The following is a 15,882-nucleotide window of genomic DNA, read 5'->3' on the forward strand; positions in this document are numbered from 1 at the left end:
CTTATTTTGTTTTCGATACGATACCGATATTTTTCAAGGCAGTATCGTCGATACCGATACGATACTTCTGAATTAAACTTTTAAATTATGAAATGTATTAAATTATTAAATTACTAAGAGTAAAATGGGTAATGATAACCACTTAACTTGGTTTAAAATGCATTTTAACATTCAATACGCCTTAATTGTAACTTATTAGGTTATATTTTTACACATGGTTCAAATGAGTTTTTTGTTTACACATGATTCAAATCTATAAATACTACAGTTGAACTATGGTCACTTTAGTAAAACCATGGTTCATTTTCATAAGGGACTGCCAGTGACCGGCTGATGCAACCTTTTTATTCTGACAGTGTATGATTTCTATTAACATTACAGAATAGAACATGATCAATATTATCTTTCAACGTTCAATTTAAATAATTGTACTTGCACAAACTATGTAGGCTACGATTTCAATTTGTTTATTGTGAAATAACACAAACATATGTTTTTTTTTCTGTCCTCTGATAAGCATTGTTCAGGGCTGCCGTTCCTAAAAGCTTGAATGCTTTCTTATGATACTTTTGGGAAACGCAGCCCTGTTTGAATGCACTTTTAGAAGTGAGTGAACGCTCTCTGTGATGGATTGGTTCTGTCTTGCAACATTTGCGTGTGTTCAGATCAGTCTATGGTTCAGATGAGCAGGAAAATAGTTCTATCCTACACAATTACTCGCTAAAAAAGGTTATTCGTCCAATTCAATGCATTTGAACACATTATTATTATTATTATTATTATTTTAAATAAACAAAACCACTGGTAAATAAAACACACCTTAGTATCGATATTTTTAGTTTGAGTATCGATACTTTCGATACTCGCGTCAGTATCGATATATCGATACTTAGGATCGATATGCCCATCCCTAAGAGCTGTATCTCTTTCCATGGCTCTGGTGTGTCCCATGTGTTCCCCATGTGAGAGACTCGTTGAAGCGGAAGAAATTATTAATTAATGAATGATCTAAATTTACCATTTTAAAGGCTCTCTGTAATTGCTGTCAAAATGAAGAAGAAGAGAAAGGAGTCGACTGAAACTGAAGATCAGGTTTGTGTGATTTCACGCAGTTTTCTTGTATTTGCAAAATACACCACTTTTGTAAATTAGCTTAAAGTAGATATTCAAAGCTTTACTTTTATGTGTGTGTGTGTGTGTGTGTGTGTGTGTGTGTGTGTGTGTGTGTGTGTATGTATATATATATATACACCATTTTATTGAAGATTATTAACAACTGTAACATGTACACAGATGGAGATACCAAATAACTCTCAGAATGAAGAAGAAAAGGAGAAGAGCGCAAAACAGTCAAATGATCTCAAACGAAAAGCGAAGGGCACTGTCAGATGATGGGGTCTTACGGCCAGTCAAGCTGTCCAAAAAGGAGCTGGACAAAGCCCCCACGGTGGAAGAGCTCAACCAGCTGAAAGAAGCAGAATATCTCTTCCACTGCAGCATATTGAAAATGCAGGTCAGAAATGCATGCATGTTTTACTGTCATCTGTTATCTTGGCTGCATACGTCTTGGCTCATATTCATAATCGGCTCACTGATTGCTCAATGAGCTGCTCACTGCATGGCGTTCCTGTGAACTGTGAATCATTTAGGAATATATTATAGCAATATATATTGAGTTTTATATTATGCAGTATATCACAAATTCATTTAGTTGATGTTCAGATGGAGGAACTGCTGAAAGAAGTGGCTCTTAGTGAGCACAGGAAGAAGCTGGTGGACTCCTTTGTGCAGCAGGTCACAGATTTCTTGCAGTGTGTGCCCGAATCTGAAGTTGTGGAGGTCAGAAATCTGTGAAGCATTTCATCATCAGCAGCATCAGTGCTGCTTTGTACTGACCCTCTATGGCAGCTGACAATGTCATTTTTCTTAATAGTTTTCTCTTTCTCTCCAGTTGGATGATATTTCATGGTTGTCAGGTGTTGAAGTCCCATTCCTCCTCGTCCCATCGACAACTAAAGGCAAATTTCACATGGAACCTCCTGCATCAATCAGCCTGGTGGGCAGTTATCCGCTGGGCACGTGTGTCAAACCTAAAGTCTCTGTGGACTTGGCTGTTACCATTCCTGCTGTAAGTTAGACATTGAAAACTACTACTCCGTCTGTTGATATGTGTCTATAGATCTGTCTGTCTATCCATCTAGCCGATTCCGTATATCTGTCTATATATGTGTATGTCTGTTTGTATATATCTGTCTCTCTGTATTTATCTATCTATTTATTTGTCTCTGTCTCTATATCCATCTGTCTGTCAGAGTCTGTCTACATATGTGTCAGTCTAAAGCTACAGTGGGTATAGAAAAGAATCATCCCCTTTTAAAATAATCACATTTTGTTGCTTTGCGGTCTGAAATTAAGACGGACACAATTTTTGTTTTATCCAGCTGTATTTACTCAGTGCAACTTATAACATCCAAGTGAAAGATATAACACCAACATGTCAGAAAAAAATAAAAAGGTTTTGAAAAAAAAAAAGATTTGGAAAAAGGATTACCCCCTTGTGTCAGTATTTTGTTGAACCATCTTTTGCTTTAATTACAGCCTTTAGTCTGTTGGGATTTGTCTTCTTTGCAGAACTGCTCAAGTCCGGTTAAATTTGATGGTAAGCGTTTGTGGACTGCAGTCTTCAAGTCACTCCACAGATTTTCAGTGGGGTTTAAGTCTGGGCTCTAACTAGGCCATGCAAGGACATTCACCTTTTTCTCCTTCAACCACTCTGTGTTCAGTTTTGCTGTGTGCTTTGGGTCATAGTCATGTTGAAAGGTGAACCTTCTTCCCATTGACAACTTTCTGGCAGAGGGCAGCAGATTTTCCTCAAGAATTTGATGGTATCCATCTCCTGACTTGTGCCTGTCCAGACTCCAGAACTTTATCCTGGAGATCTTTTGACAGTGCCTTGTCACCCATAGTTGATTGTTTGCTTCAGTTGCACTACCAAGGACTGAAATGCTCCAGGAAAGCTCTTTTCATGCTGAGCTAATCAAAATGACCAAAGCTCATCACAGTTTGGCTTTGTGTGCCATTGAGATGGTGATTTGCTACACCGGGGGTGATCCTTTTTCCAACTCAGTGATTCTGTTTTTTTTTCTGACATGTTGGTATTATATCTTTCACTTGGATGAGTAAATACAGCTGGATCAAACAAAAACTGTGTCCTTCTTTATTTCAGGCTGCAAAGCAACAAGCAACTGATTATTTTGAAGGGGGGTGATTCTTTACTACCCACTGTATGTTTCCATCATCCTGTTTTTATGCGCATTTTGAAGTATCACATCAGAAACGAGTGATGGAAATGCCAAATAAAAAAAAAATCCCTTAAATCTCAAAATAACTTTGTGGTTTCTGACTTGTGCAAAAAAGGGTTAAAGCGAATAATAGGAGATGGAAATGCATTCCCTCCGCGAGTCCGCGATGGGACGGCTTAACCTGACTAACCAGTGGACCAATCTCATTTCACAGCATTTGAAATGTTGTTATGGTTATTCTTAAAAACCCGAGCAAAGTCTGTCGTCAAAGTATTTCTGTATAATTGTCTCCAGAAATATCCAGAACTGTCTTACACGACTGCACTCCCAAACGGCAGGCATCCAAAAATGCAGACTGCATTTTTTTGTGTTTCGTCTGCTCGCTCTGAGGCACAAGTTATTTATTATATATGAAAATTATTATATTCAGTGGCTTCCCCTACTTTTCTTAGTGATAATTTGGTGCCAGTTTATCAGGAAGTGATGATGTTGTTCTCTTTGACTCATTGGATGGAAATGGTGCTTATTCGCAAATGTTTTATGCGATATTCCAATTTTGCGCACAAGTTAAATTCGCAACTTTGGATGGAAACCCAGCTTATGTCTATCTATACATCCATCCATCTTTCTATCTGTCTAAATGTCCATCCACCTGTCTGTCTGTATACGTCTATTTGGCTATATCTTTGTCTATATATCTGTCTGTATATATCTGTCTATTTCTCTGTCTGTCAGTGTTTCGATCTAATCTACTGTGCATTATTTTATTCTGTGACAATATGCTGTATTTTCTTTTTGAAGTCCATTTTGCACCCAATGGATGCCATTAACCAGCGGTACCCTCGAAAGCGAGCTCTGTATCTGGCTGGCCTGGCGCGGCACCTCTCCTTCGCAAAGTTTGTGGGTTCACTGCACTATTCTTGTCTCCATGGCAACCGGCTTCGCCCAGTCCTATTACTCAAACCCCCAGGTACAATTGTTCTAACACTAGCTTGTGGTACTCATTAGCTCCTTTAAATTTTGCATTACATTTACTTGCAAATGCTTGCCTGCCAAAGTGGGTCTACTGTTATTATTCGTTCAAATCGTTTTAGCTTCCAAGTTAATTGCTTTTAGCACACTCTTTTCTTTTGGTGCTTGGAGTACACTAATAGAAGCAACCCTGTGGAGAAAACTGAGATTGATGGTCTTGCTCGGGAGCGTGCATATATAAGGGTGCCAACCTGATTTTTCATCTTTGTTTTAAACTGAAGTGATCATGTAACCTTTGTGTGTGGCCTTTAGGTAAAGACAGCAGTAAAGTCACGTTACGGATTCATGCCATTCCCCCACCGGACTTCCTCAAACCTAGCCGCTTCCATCCTCAGAAGAACAACATCAGGACTGAGTGGTTTACCGGTGTTGCCGATACACAGCAAGGTAATGAGGAATTTTCTGAGATCTCCTGACTGAGGCAGCAAACAATACTGTCATGTCATAATATATTTTTGTAATTTTTTTTTATGATGCAGACAGCAGTGAGCCTCCTACTCCTCATTATAACAGTACAGTTCTTGGAGATCATCTCCCACTGTCACATCTTCAGTTCCTGTCGGCCATCAGCGCTCAGTGTCCTGCTTTTGGAGAGGGTGTGGCTCTCCTCAAAGTGTGGCTAAGACAGCGAGAACTGGACCAGGTAAGACCACAATATTTCCAGGATAGAGCCATGACTGAGGCAGTGCTGTGGTCAGGGAACTCCATCTCTCATAGGAGATTCGTTCTACTGAAGATCATTGCTCACCTTCTAGAGCTGTTCGTCTCTATTTTGGCCATTACATTGCTTAACTTGAATACACTCTCTAAAGATGTATTAAAAGTGTTAGTCAATACTCAAGTTTACTTTAAAGTAAAGTTCATTTCAGTTAGTGTCCTCAGAGCAGTTGTTTGGTTGTTATTCGATTTAGTAAATAGCTGTTGAAAGTAATGTACCATAGCATTATCTTAAAAATTTTTTATATGAAAGTGTTACTTTTGTTAACTAAAAGTAAAATGATTAAAAATAAATTTAATAAAATATACATTTTAGGTGAAAATGAATGAAATGAGTTGAGGTGTTGCCTTGACAACTAACTGAAATAAAATAAGTTGACTAAACTTTTACAAAAAATGACTAAAAGTGAAATAAAAATAAATTATATACAAATATAAAAAAGCGCATAACAATTACTAAAACAAAAATGACTAAAAATAAAAAAGCTCAATTCAAAATATTAATAACAGGGTTTCTGCAGGTGTTCAAAAGTCTCAGAAATCAGAGCAGAAAGGCTTAAATTCAAGTTATGGAATTAATTGTTGCATGCATTACCAAAAATTAATCTTCCTCAGTACTTTTGTTTCCCAATACAAATATCTAAACATCCTTAAATCAAGAGACATTTACTTAAGATGCAAATGTAAAAAAAAAAAAAAAGGTTCTTTAATTTTCCTTTTATAAAACCTGCAGAATAGCATATAAATTACTTAAATACTTAACACTGATATGAATGATGCCACTGATACAGTCAGAATCTAATTCAATTGGAGTCAACATGAATTGAAAACTTGTAAATCAGAATCAAACTGAATATTAATTTTAAGGCGGTACTGTGGAACATTTTAGTTATTTTTTTATTGCATGCATAATTTTTTTTTGTTCCGTTTCATTTTCTAAGCTTTTCCTTGACAGATTTTTCCATTAACTACATTTTCATAGAAACAAAACATTTTATTTGTTATTTTCTTTCATTCTAGTCATGCAGATATCCCTAAATCATGCATCAGATTTGTTGGTGGACCGCTGGATATCGTCATCAAAGTTGGCAAAGAGGTACTTCATAGAAGTGAATGTGTTACTCATTAAATGGTAAAGGTTTTGCTTCATCTGCACAAGTTCATGGTGTGTTTTTGTCCCCCAGATCCATACTACAGGAGAGGAGGAGAGTCTGAAGGTGGTTCAGTCTTACAATGATCTGAGCAAGAAGCTCTGGCAGTTAAAGGGTCTGCCACTGTCTATCACATCAGTGCAGGGTGCCCACCAGGCCTTAAGATACACACAGGTCAGCCACCTCCTTGGCTATATTGAGTTGTGGGATATATTCATTTACGTCTGCAGGTTTTCCCACCAGTTCCTTGTGTTTTTTGACAGAAAGAAGAACCATCTTGGATTAGTGCCAAAGGAAAATAAACCTTGCCCTTATTACATCACCCCTATAAAAGGTAATGCATTTCAGACTTTTCTTTTTACTGCATCAACGCATCAAAACGGCATAGTTTTTCATAATTCTATGATATAAAATAGATATACTTTAAAAGTTCTCCTTACATGTTCCACAGAAGAAAATCATATTGGTTTGGAACAACATGAGTCAATAAATCTTAGCAGAAGTTAGCATCACCCTGATTCCCTCAACAACAAAAAAATCTAAAATAATTTGGGCTTTTGGATTATTGCCGAAAATCTCTGTGACCAGTAAAAGTTTATAATTCTTACAAAATTTGTTCATCCATAATTTTCACAACTGAACACACGTTTTATGAATTTTGAAAGCTAAATACAATTGGTAGAAGTAAAAAGCTAAAGTTAGGATATGAATAACAACACAGTCGAATGACCTTAACATATCCGGCACTAAGCTTCTGACAAGTAGATTTCATATAAAGATTAAAAGACAAGTTGGAAAGTTTGAGTTCGAATAGTTTGCAAGAATGAAAGCATAGAAATAACAAGGCTATTAAAGCTTTTGTCTTGAAAGCTGATTCAGGTCTTTATGTCGTAGAATAAAATGTGAAGATGTCTTGAGACTTTATTTCAGGCGTTTAAACAAAAACCCATTAAAAATCCATTGACTTTGGGACGATGGAAGCAGAAGTGCCAAAAAAAATGCCAACTTGTTTCCGGGATTTAGGATTAATTCCTGCAGCACTCTGGTTTGGTTGAAGTTTATTATGTTTTGAGTGCAGCTCCACAGATATGACTTATTTGAATATGCTGTTATCTTTCATCCCCACATGTCTCTTTTGTTTCTCTAGTCATTGTTCATATGAAGGGAAGTGGAAAATGGCCCAGTGAGCACATGGCAATACGCCATGTTAAAGCAGCCTTTCACATCTGCTTGGGCGAACTGCTGTGCAAACAACACAAATACAAATGTCATGCCACACCCACCTACCTGGATGTGTGGAAGGTAATGTGCATTCATTCATGTTTCTGTTGTTTCTCACATTTATGATGCTAGTAATATGCTGTCGAGCTGAAGTTACAAGCACAATCAACATAATTTCACCTTCATCCATTCAGGATGGGCTAGTCTTCCGAATCCCATCCGTATCACAGAGAACCGCAGATCCTAAGGGAAAGCCTGACCCCTGAGGGAATGCTGATCTACAGGGACAACGCTGAGGCCCAGGCGCTGGAGCTGGAGACTCTGCACAAACCTTTCCTAACCAGCACCTTGCATGGGTACAGCACATATATAAACATGCAGAACACACTCAGCTTTGTCTTGGCAAGTGGCTTGTTTAGATAAATGTACACCTTGACACGTTGCATGTTAGGCTCCATCAGCAGTATGAGCATTTTGGTGTTGTGTGCCGCCTGGCTAAACACTGGTTGGCATCTCAGTTCCTGTTGGAAGATATCCGAGAGGAAGCAGCTGCTCTGCTGGTGGCCGTCACTCTTCCAACATCCTGCTCCCTTCACTCCACCAAGGTAATTTGGCCCTCTGACTCATGTATTCATCATTGTATGGTATACATATACAGTGACACCGCACCTCTTCACAGCTCTCCTCAGGTGGGGTTCCTTCGCTTCCTTCATTTGCTTTCCACTTTTGACTGGAAAAACAATCCCGATAGTCAACCTCAATGGGAAACTCTCACAGGTAAGCTTCACCTTGAGTATTTCACCGTTGCCTTTTATGGCTTGTGCGTCTAACCATTTTTACTACTTTCAGAAAAGTTGTCAACTAGTCAGTGGTTACTTTATATAAACGCAGATTCTGCTGTATTTACTGTTTCTGGAAAGTCTGCATGGATGGGGAAGGAAAACGTTCTTGAGTCCACTGACAGATTCATATAATGAATGGCGCAAAACACAGTGACGTCCCAGTCACTTATAGTTTTGGTTTGCTTGTAACATGTTTTTGTAATATACACTACCGTTCAAAAGACTTTTAAAATGTCACATGATCCTTCAGAAATCAGTCTAAGATGCTGATCTGGTGATCAAGAAACATTTCTTATTATTATCAATGTTGAAAACAGTTATGCTGTTTAATACTTTTTTTTTAAACCATGATGCATTTTTTCAGAACTGTGTATTTTGATTTAATGGAGCCTTGCTGTATAAACGTATTGATTTCCTTAAAAATTTACTGACCCAAAAAAACAGTAGTGACAAGAGATGTTAGAGATGTCCTCCTGTTATCATCGTGTGAAGAACAAGCACAACTGAAGTCATTTGATTCATGACTAGTCGACACAGATCTAACACATTGACTAGTAGCTTTTATGTTTCAGCTGCTGAACACACAGATATAAAGAATGACTTTGTGGCCTCTAGGGAATCTCTTCCCAGCATGTTCATAGTCACTCATAATGACAAGAAGGTCTCCGTTTGGACTAAAGAGGCTCCTTCTGTGCAGGTTTGTAGATCCAATATTCTCACATTCTAATACAGATTAGTTATATGTACAGTGTGTATGAACATAAGTGATGTTATCATTAAAAAAATAATAATTTATGCATTTAGCAGACGCTTTTATCCAAAGCGACTTACAGTGCATTCAGGCTATACATTTTTTACCAGTATGTACTCATGTTGTCTCCAACATATAGATGCTCCAGTGTGCCGTCATGTTGGCAGCAGAAAGTCTACATGTTTTAGAGACTCAGCTTGACTCTGGTCAAAAGCAGGACATCCGGGTCAGTTCCTCTGTATTTAACCTGTATTATGCAAATGTATGCAGCTGTCATCTTTTTGTATTTAACCTCACTGTTTCCTTTGTTTCTAGGTGGCATTTCGACCTCCTCTGGAGGCTTATGATGACTATGATCCAGTCCGACTGTATCTGTCTGAACTCAGGGTTTGTGGGGATTTTAATTCACTTTTACTGATTTTTTTTCCCATTATGCCCTGTTAGACTTAAAATACCTTGTAAATTAGATGCGTCTTATACCAGTTCTCTTGTGATTTTTAGGAAGCATTTGGAGATTTGGCTTTATTTTTGTATGACCCTTATTGCGGAACCGTGATCGCAGTGCTGTGGAAGCCAGCTGCCTTTGAGCCGAAACCGTTTAAGGTTTCTCAATTTTATTTTGAGCTTTTATTTACTATGACACTGAGTAGGGTTGGCAGAATTTAAGTGAATTGAGTTACAGTTAAGATTTATGGCACCTTCTTACTTCTGATTTTCTCTGTTCTCAGACATCTTTAATGAATGCCCGTCGTGTGGAGGTGAATGACGGTGTGGCAACCACCGTGCCAAATGTAGAGGCCATCCTGCAGGATCTCCACGTCATCGGGGAGGGTCTCGTCAAAAAATTTGATCTGAGAACAGAAAAATGGGTTGTCTAGGATCTGGCAGTAGTTTCTGTAGAAATAACTGTTAATCTGGATGTTGCTGTGTTTACACCTGTACATTTCATGTACTTGAATTGCTTCAATTAAATTCTCTTCATCTGCCTTTTAAAAATACTGTTCTACTGTATTATTTTAATCAAGTAATAACAAGATGATTTGTTTTCCCTTTATACAATGAGCTGTGGCCCACCTTTCTATGCATTTAAGACTGAATCTGGCTCTGTAAAGAAAGAGACAATCATGTTACTATACTAACTGCATGTCACAAAACATTTCATTTTATTGTAGATAGTATTTTATTAAAAAAGGGAACTCAGAATCAGAATGAGCTTTATTGCCAGGTGTGTTTACACATACGAGGAATTTGTTTTCGTGACAGAAGCTTCCACAGTGTAACAGAATGACAGCGACAGAACAAAAAACACAGATAATAAAAATTAAAATAGAACAAGTAAATAAGGAATAAAAATATATAACTTAAAGGTTGTATGTGCAGGGCTATTCCAATAGCGCGTTTTTGTATGTACAGGTACTGAATATTATGTGCAAATTTGAGGTGTAGACTGAGTATGTGTGTTAGATAAATAAGTGTATGAGTGAATAAATAGTGTGTGTTCCACGGTTATTGTCAAGTGTTCATGAGATGGATGGCCTGAGGGAAGAAACTGTTCCTGTGTCTGGCTGTTCTGGTGCTCAGTGCTTATATATTTCGAATTTATTAATTTAATATACTTTAAAATCGAATTTATTCCCATGATGGCAAAGCTGAATTTTCAAGCTGATGATATTATGTAACAAACAGGGCCTTTCTTCATGGGATACTCATTTTGTCTACCAGCAGCAGTATTGTATTTTGTCCAATAGGTGGCGGTATGTACCTGATTGTTAACGGAAAAGGAAAAGAAGAAGCGATTTCTGTAAACAAACATATATTACGGATTATAGCTAAACTAAGCCTACAAAGTACGGCTTTCTGGTGTTATGTGTAAAATGGACAAGTCAGCTGATAGTGCGATTCTATGACATATGCAGACCGAGCATCTCGCTCGAGGTTTTTACGACTAGTCAAACCTTCATCTACATCGTCTTTAAAAGTCGTTGGTATCGCTCTGGATGCAGAAACATGCTGCTGTTCCGTGTGTTAGTGCTGTTGATTCTTCATATGAACGCGCACTGCATGTCTCTGAACTGGACATCACGTGACAGACCAAACCTAGTCATGCTCATGTCTGATGCCTTCGTAAGTCACTCACGTTACACTATAATAAACCAAATAACTTCTCAAGGGTGACTATTTACACGTTTTTTCAGTCACTTTAACTTTGCAGAATTACTGAGCTGTCTTCCAAACCCTAGAGAGCTGCCTAACTAGAAAGCAAAAGCTTGTGAAGGCGGCTCACCAGGTTTTATGACACAGAATCTGTGTTGTCTGACTTCTGTTTTCTTATTTCTGAAGGATGGCAGGTTAACTTTTTCTCCAGGCAATAAAGTTGTACAGCTGCCTTACATCAATTATATGAGGGGAATGGGTGCTGTTTTTCTTAACTTGTACACTAATTCACCAATCTGCTGTCCTTCTAGGGCAGGTATAGTATTAGTCAGCCTCTGCATATTGATATCTATTGTGTACCAAAATGGTTGTGTGCATGCACTGTAGAAATCAGATGAATATCTTGATTTGTTTTGGCAGCTATGTGGAGTGGTCAGTTTATTCATTTGACTCAGGCCTGGAACAACTATAAATGTCTTGAGCCCAATGCCACCACATGGATGGACCGCTTAGGAAAGAGTGGGTACCACACTCATAGCATGGGGAAACTAGACTACACGTCAGGACATCACTCTGTCAGGTGACTTTTGTGTAGCCCCTAAAATGTATTTGGACACTCAAATATACACTTTCATTTCGAAAGTGGGTTGGCCAGATTTTTCATTGTCTTTGAAATACATCTCACCAAGGCTGTATTACAGTAAACACAGTAAAATGCTAATATTGTGAAATATTATTACTATTTAAATGAACTGCTTTCTATTTGGATATATTTTAAAATGTAATTCATTTCTGTGATAAAAACTGAATTTTCAGTAGCCTTTACTCCAGTCTTCTGTGTCACATGATCCCAGATATCATTCTAATATGCTGTTTTAGCATGTATTGAAAATTATGAAACAAATATACCGTTTTGACGTCTGGAACCTCTCTGTTGTTCAGTAATCGTGTGGAGGCGTGGACCAGAGACGTTCCATTCCTGCTGAGACAAGAGGGCCGTCCGGTCACAGATCTGGTGGGCGATGCATCCACAAAGAGGGTGATGACTAAAGACTGGAACGTCACTGATGCTGCGGTCCAGTGGATCCAACACACGGCTGTGTCTCTCGCCCAGCCATTTGCACTATATGTGGGGCTGAATCTCCCTCACCCGTACCGCACAGACTCCCTGGGACCCACAGCCGGGGGTTCCACCTTCCGCACTTCCCCGTATTGGCTAAACAAGGCAGGTTACCTTGTCTGATTTAATGGAGACATGAATAACCTGTACATTTTAAAATCTTAATTGAATTGGAGTATTAAAACATTTAAGATTTTTTCACTGGACTGGATTTGAATCTAAGAATCAGAAACTGAACAAGACTTGAAATCTCCACGCAGTCTGTTTAGTTTCAGAGGGAAACTAATCTGCACACTGTTTAGCTATTCCCTTTATTTTCTAAATAGAATGGCAGAATTCGATCTGAGATCTTGGCCAGTTAAATTAAAATGTTTAATAGTGACAGACAAAATAAAATAAAAAAAATTGAAAACAAAAGTAAAAAAAAAAAAACCTTTTTGTCCACTTTGTAGTTATAACAGTTCCAAACATATACCATCAAATATTATATAATTTGCTCATCAATGTGTTTCTGCCGTTTCATGTCGTCGTCTTTTTTTAATTAATGTTTCTGAAGACTTAACACAACCATAGTGAATTTATGTGGCAGGGGCATTGCTAGGGATTCTAAAACTCAAATTATTAAGAGCTGTTTTCTGTAATTAAAATAAAGCTAAAATTAAATAAAATATAAATATTAGGTCAAAACTAAAAAAAGAACTGAAATAAAATAACTTTGTTAATTTACTAAAACTTTAACTAATTAAAGCTATATAGCAATATTAAAAAATATGTAATAAGAAAATTACATGACAAAATGACTAAGACTTAAACTAAAATGAAAAGTCAGTCTCACGGTGGCAGTTTATCTGTAGCAGTAGTTAATCTGAGGTACTCTGACAATGATTGTGTTTTCTCTCAAAGGTTTCTTATGATCAAGTGTCTGTTCCAAAGTGGTTGCAGGTTGAAGACATGCACCCTGTGGATTACTACTCCACTTTCACCAAAAATTGCAGTGGCCACTTCACAAAAGAAGAGATCAGAAACATTAGAGCCTTTTACTATGCCATGTGTGCTGAAACTGACAGCATGCTGGGTGAGCAGCCAGATCCATGTTTAAGTGCTGTTTTGTCACTGGGTTTGATGTAATGATATACTGTGATTTTGTGTCTGTAGGTGAGGTGATGGCTGCTCTCAGAGACACTGGCTTACTGAACAGGACAGTCGTACTGTTCACTTCGGATCATGGGGATCTAGCCATGGAACACAGGCAGTTCTATAAGATGTCCATGTTCGAGGGCAGCTCTCATGTCCCTCTGCTTATAATGGGCCCAGGAGTGAAGTCTGGCTTTGAAATCAGTCTACCTGCATCACTAGTGGACATTTATCCCACTGTGCTTGGTAAGGCTGGGAACTGATTGCACCGCTAGTATTAGTATAATGTGGTGTTATAAGCTGAGGTTCAGTTATTTAAAATAAAGCATGGCTTGGTATTTGGGTGAATCTTAGCCAAAAAAAAAAAAGTCATACTTCAGCCCATAAACATAACAAGTGGGTAAGATTTTGTATTTTATTTAGCAAGGACATATAAAAATTGACCAAAAGTAACAATAAAGGCATTTAAAAAATTTTAAACTTTTCTATTTCAAATAAACTCTGTTCTTTTGAGCTCAAGAATCCAGATGAGCCCAAGTATCACAGTTTCCACAAAAATAATAAGCAGCACAACTGTGTTCAACATTAATAATAAGAATAAAATAAGAAATGTTTCTTGAGCGCCAAATCAGCATATCAGAATGATTTCTGAAGGATCATGTGACACTGAAGACTGGAGTAATGGTTGCGTATATATATATATATATATATATATATATATATATATATATATATATATGTAATGTTTGTGTATATAATGTTTTCATTGGTTTCCATCTGCTCTATATGTTTTTGTTAGATCTTGCTGGTGTTCCACAGCCAGGGGGTCTCAGTGGTCACTCACTGATCCCTATGATTTCTGGGGTCAGCGTTCAGTCAGCAGAGCCTCATCCCGGCTGGGTGCTCAGTGAATATCATGGTTGCAATGCGAACGCCTCCACATATATGCTGAGGATCGCCGAGTGGAAGTACATCACATATGCAGATGGATTGACCATTCCCCCACAACTCTTTAGTGAGTTTCTTCTCATGATAGCACTGCTGATGATGATGTGTAATAAAACATATATCATCTTTTGCCATAGTATTCTGCATAACCGGCATGTGATGTCCCCAGGGACGCGGGAAGTAGGGGTGCTGAGGGGGCTGCAGCACCCCCTGTTTTCACATGGTTGCAAATGCAGCGCCAAGTTTGTTCATTTTACATTTATTCAGTTTTAGCATTTAATAATTTATTTGTAATGATCTCTGAAATGTAAATTGTAAGTGGGCTATAATAAACCCATGTTTATCTTTATAAACATGATACAATTTTACTTGTGATGTTTTCTATATGGGATGATTAGCCTAATCCTCATGAACACGTGACGCTAGCACCAACCTCCCCCTCCCCAACACGGACACACACAGCACCCCCAACCGAAAGCATCTTCCCGCGCCCCTGGATGTCCATGTTATATATAACTGTTTTAAGTAACTGGTTTCAATGTTCTCTCCACATAGACTTGTCCAAAGATGAATCAGAATTGAAAAATGTTGCATCACATTTCCCTGATGTATGTCAGGACTTGGACAAGCTGTTACGCACAATTGTGGACTACCCCAGTGTCTCCCAAGCTGTTCACAGCTACAATAAGCAACAGTTTCTGGAATGGAAGCAAAGCCTAGGAGACAGTTACTCCCAGGTCATAGCCAACCTGCGATGGCATATTGACTGGCAAAAGGATGCCAAGTCCTATGAGAGAGATATTGAGGAGTGGCTATTAGGGTTGGATTGACCATCAGATTTGTAACTGTCAATGATCAGCACAAGCAAGACATGATTCATGTTCCTGTTTAAAACAAAAGAACAATGTAATCTGTATAAGTCGAGGCTTGCCACCCAATGTACCTGAAACATAGTTTGCCCCATAAAGAGCTTACTATAATTATTACAGATGCACTCTAGTTGTAAAATAACTTAAAATATATTATTTTTATTTGGATTTAATAATTTAAATAATGGCCCTGCCCTTAGAAACTGGTAGGATTTTTGTTTCGTTTAGTTTTTTTCAAGTCAAATAGCACATTTAAAAGTTGACACAAAGTGCTACATAATTCAGGTAATAAAAATACCTGAAAAATAATATAAAAATATTTAATATTAATATTAATAATATTTGAACAAATACAATATTACTATATATATATATATATATATATATATTGTGTGTGTGTGTGTAGCGGTACAAGTAAGCTTTTCCTTTCAGCAAAAATATAATTTCTTATTGTAATTTTGGGACAAATTATAACCCGGAAGTGTTTTCATAAGTTTCGGTCTGTTCTATGTGTTTTTGTTAGATCTTGCTGGTGTTCCACAACTACTAGATAATAATATGATGGTACCTTTTTTGGATTTAAATAATTGTATTCATTTACCATGGTATTTACAAGTTATCTCCAAAAAATACAATGCGTC

The 15,882-nt window shown here is 37.7% G+C and overlaps 1 protein-coding gene and 1 pseudogene across 1 annotated transcript; both read left to right on the forward strand.

Moving 5' to 3' along the window:
- Positions 1-968: 968 nt before the first annotated feature.
- Positions 969-9,997, forward strand: LOC107555462 (nucleolar protein 6-like; annotated as a pseudogene).
- Positions 9,998-10,754: 757 nt separating this feature from the next.
- On the forward strand, positions 10,755-15,431 carry arsk (arylsulfatase family, member K). Its single transcript, XM_016238309.1, has 8 exons — positions 10,755-11,140; positions 11,357-11,486; positions 11,591-11,750; positions 12,113-12,395; positions 13,194-13,365; positions 13,446-13,670; positions 14,224-14,439; positions 14,928-15,431. The coding sequence occupies exons 1-8, from the start codon at positions 11,024-11,026 to the stop codon at positions 15,200-15,202; spliced, it is 1,578 nt and encodes a 525-aa protein (XP_016093795.1). The 5' UTR covers positions 10,755-11,023; the 3' UTR covers positions 15,203-15,431.
- The last annotated feature ends 451 nt before the right edge of the window (positions 15,432-15,882 follow it).

The sequence above is a fragment of the Sinocyclocheilus grahami genome, unplaced genomic scaffold (genome assembly GCF_001515645.1).
Source record: "Sinocyclocheilus grahami isolate Dianchi unplaced genomic scaffold, SAMN03320097.WGS_v1.1 scaffold535.1, whole genome shotgun sequence".
Taxonomy (NCBI): domain Eukaryota; kingdom Metazoa; phylum Chordata; class Actinopteri; order Cypriniformes; family Cyprinidae; genus Sinocyclocheilus; species Sinocyclocheilus grahami.

What these genes read in the sequence shown, in the direction of transcription:
- arsk (XM_016238309.1), top strand. Translation starts at nt 11,024, where the DNA reads ATGCTGCTGTTCCGTGTGTTAGTGCTGTTGATTCTTCATATGAACGCG. An exon ending in CTGCTGTCCTTCTAGGGCAG is followed by an intron (nt 11,487 to 11,590) that starts GTATAGTATTAG and finishes TTGTTTTGGCAG; the next exon opens with CTATGTGGAGTGGTCAGTTT. An exon ending in CATTTATCCCACTGTGCTTG is followed by an intron (nt 13,671 to 14,223) that starts GTAAGGCTGGGA and finishes TGTTTTTGTTAG; the next exon opens with ATCTTGCTGGTGTTCCACAG.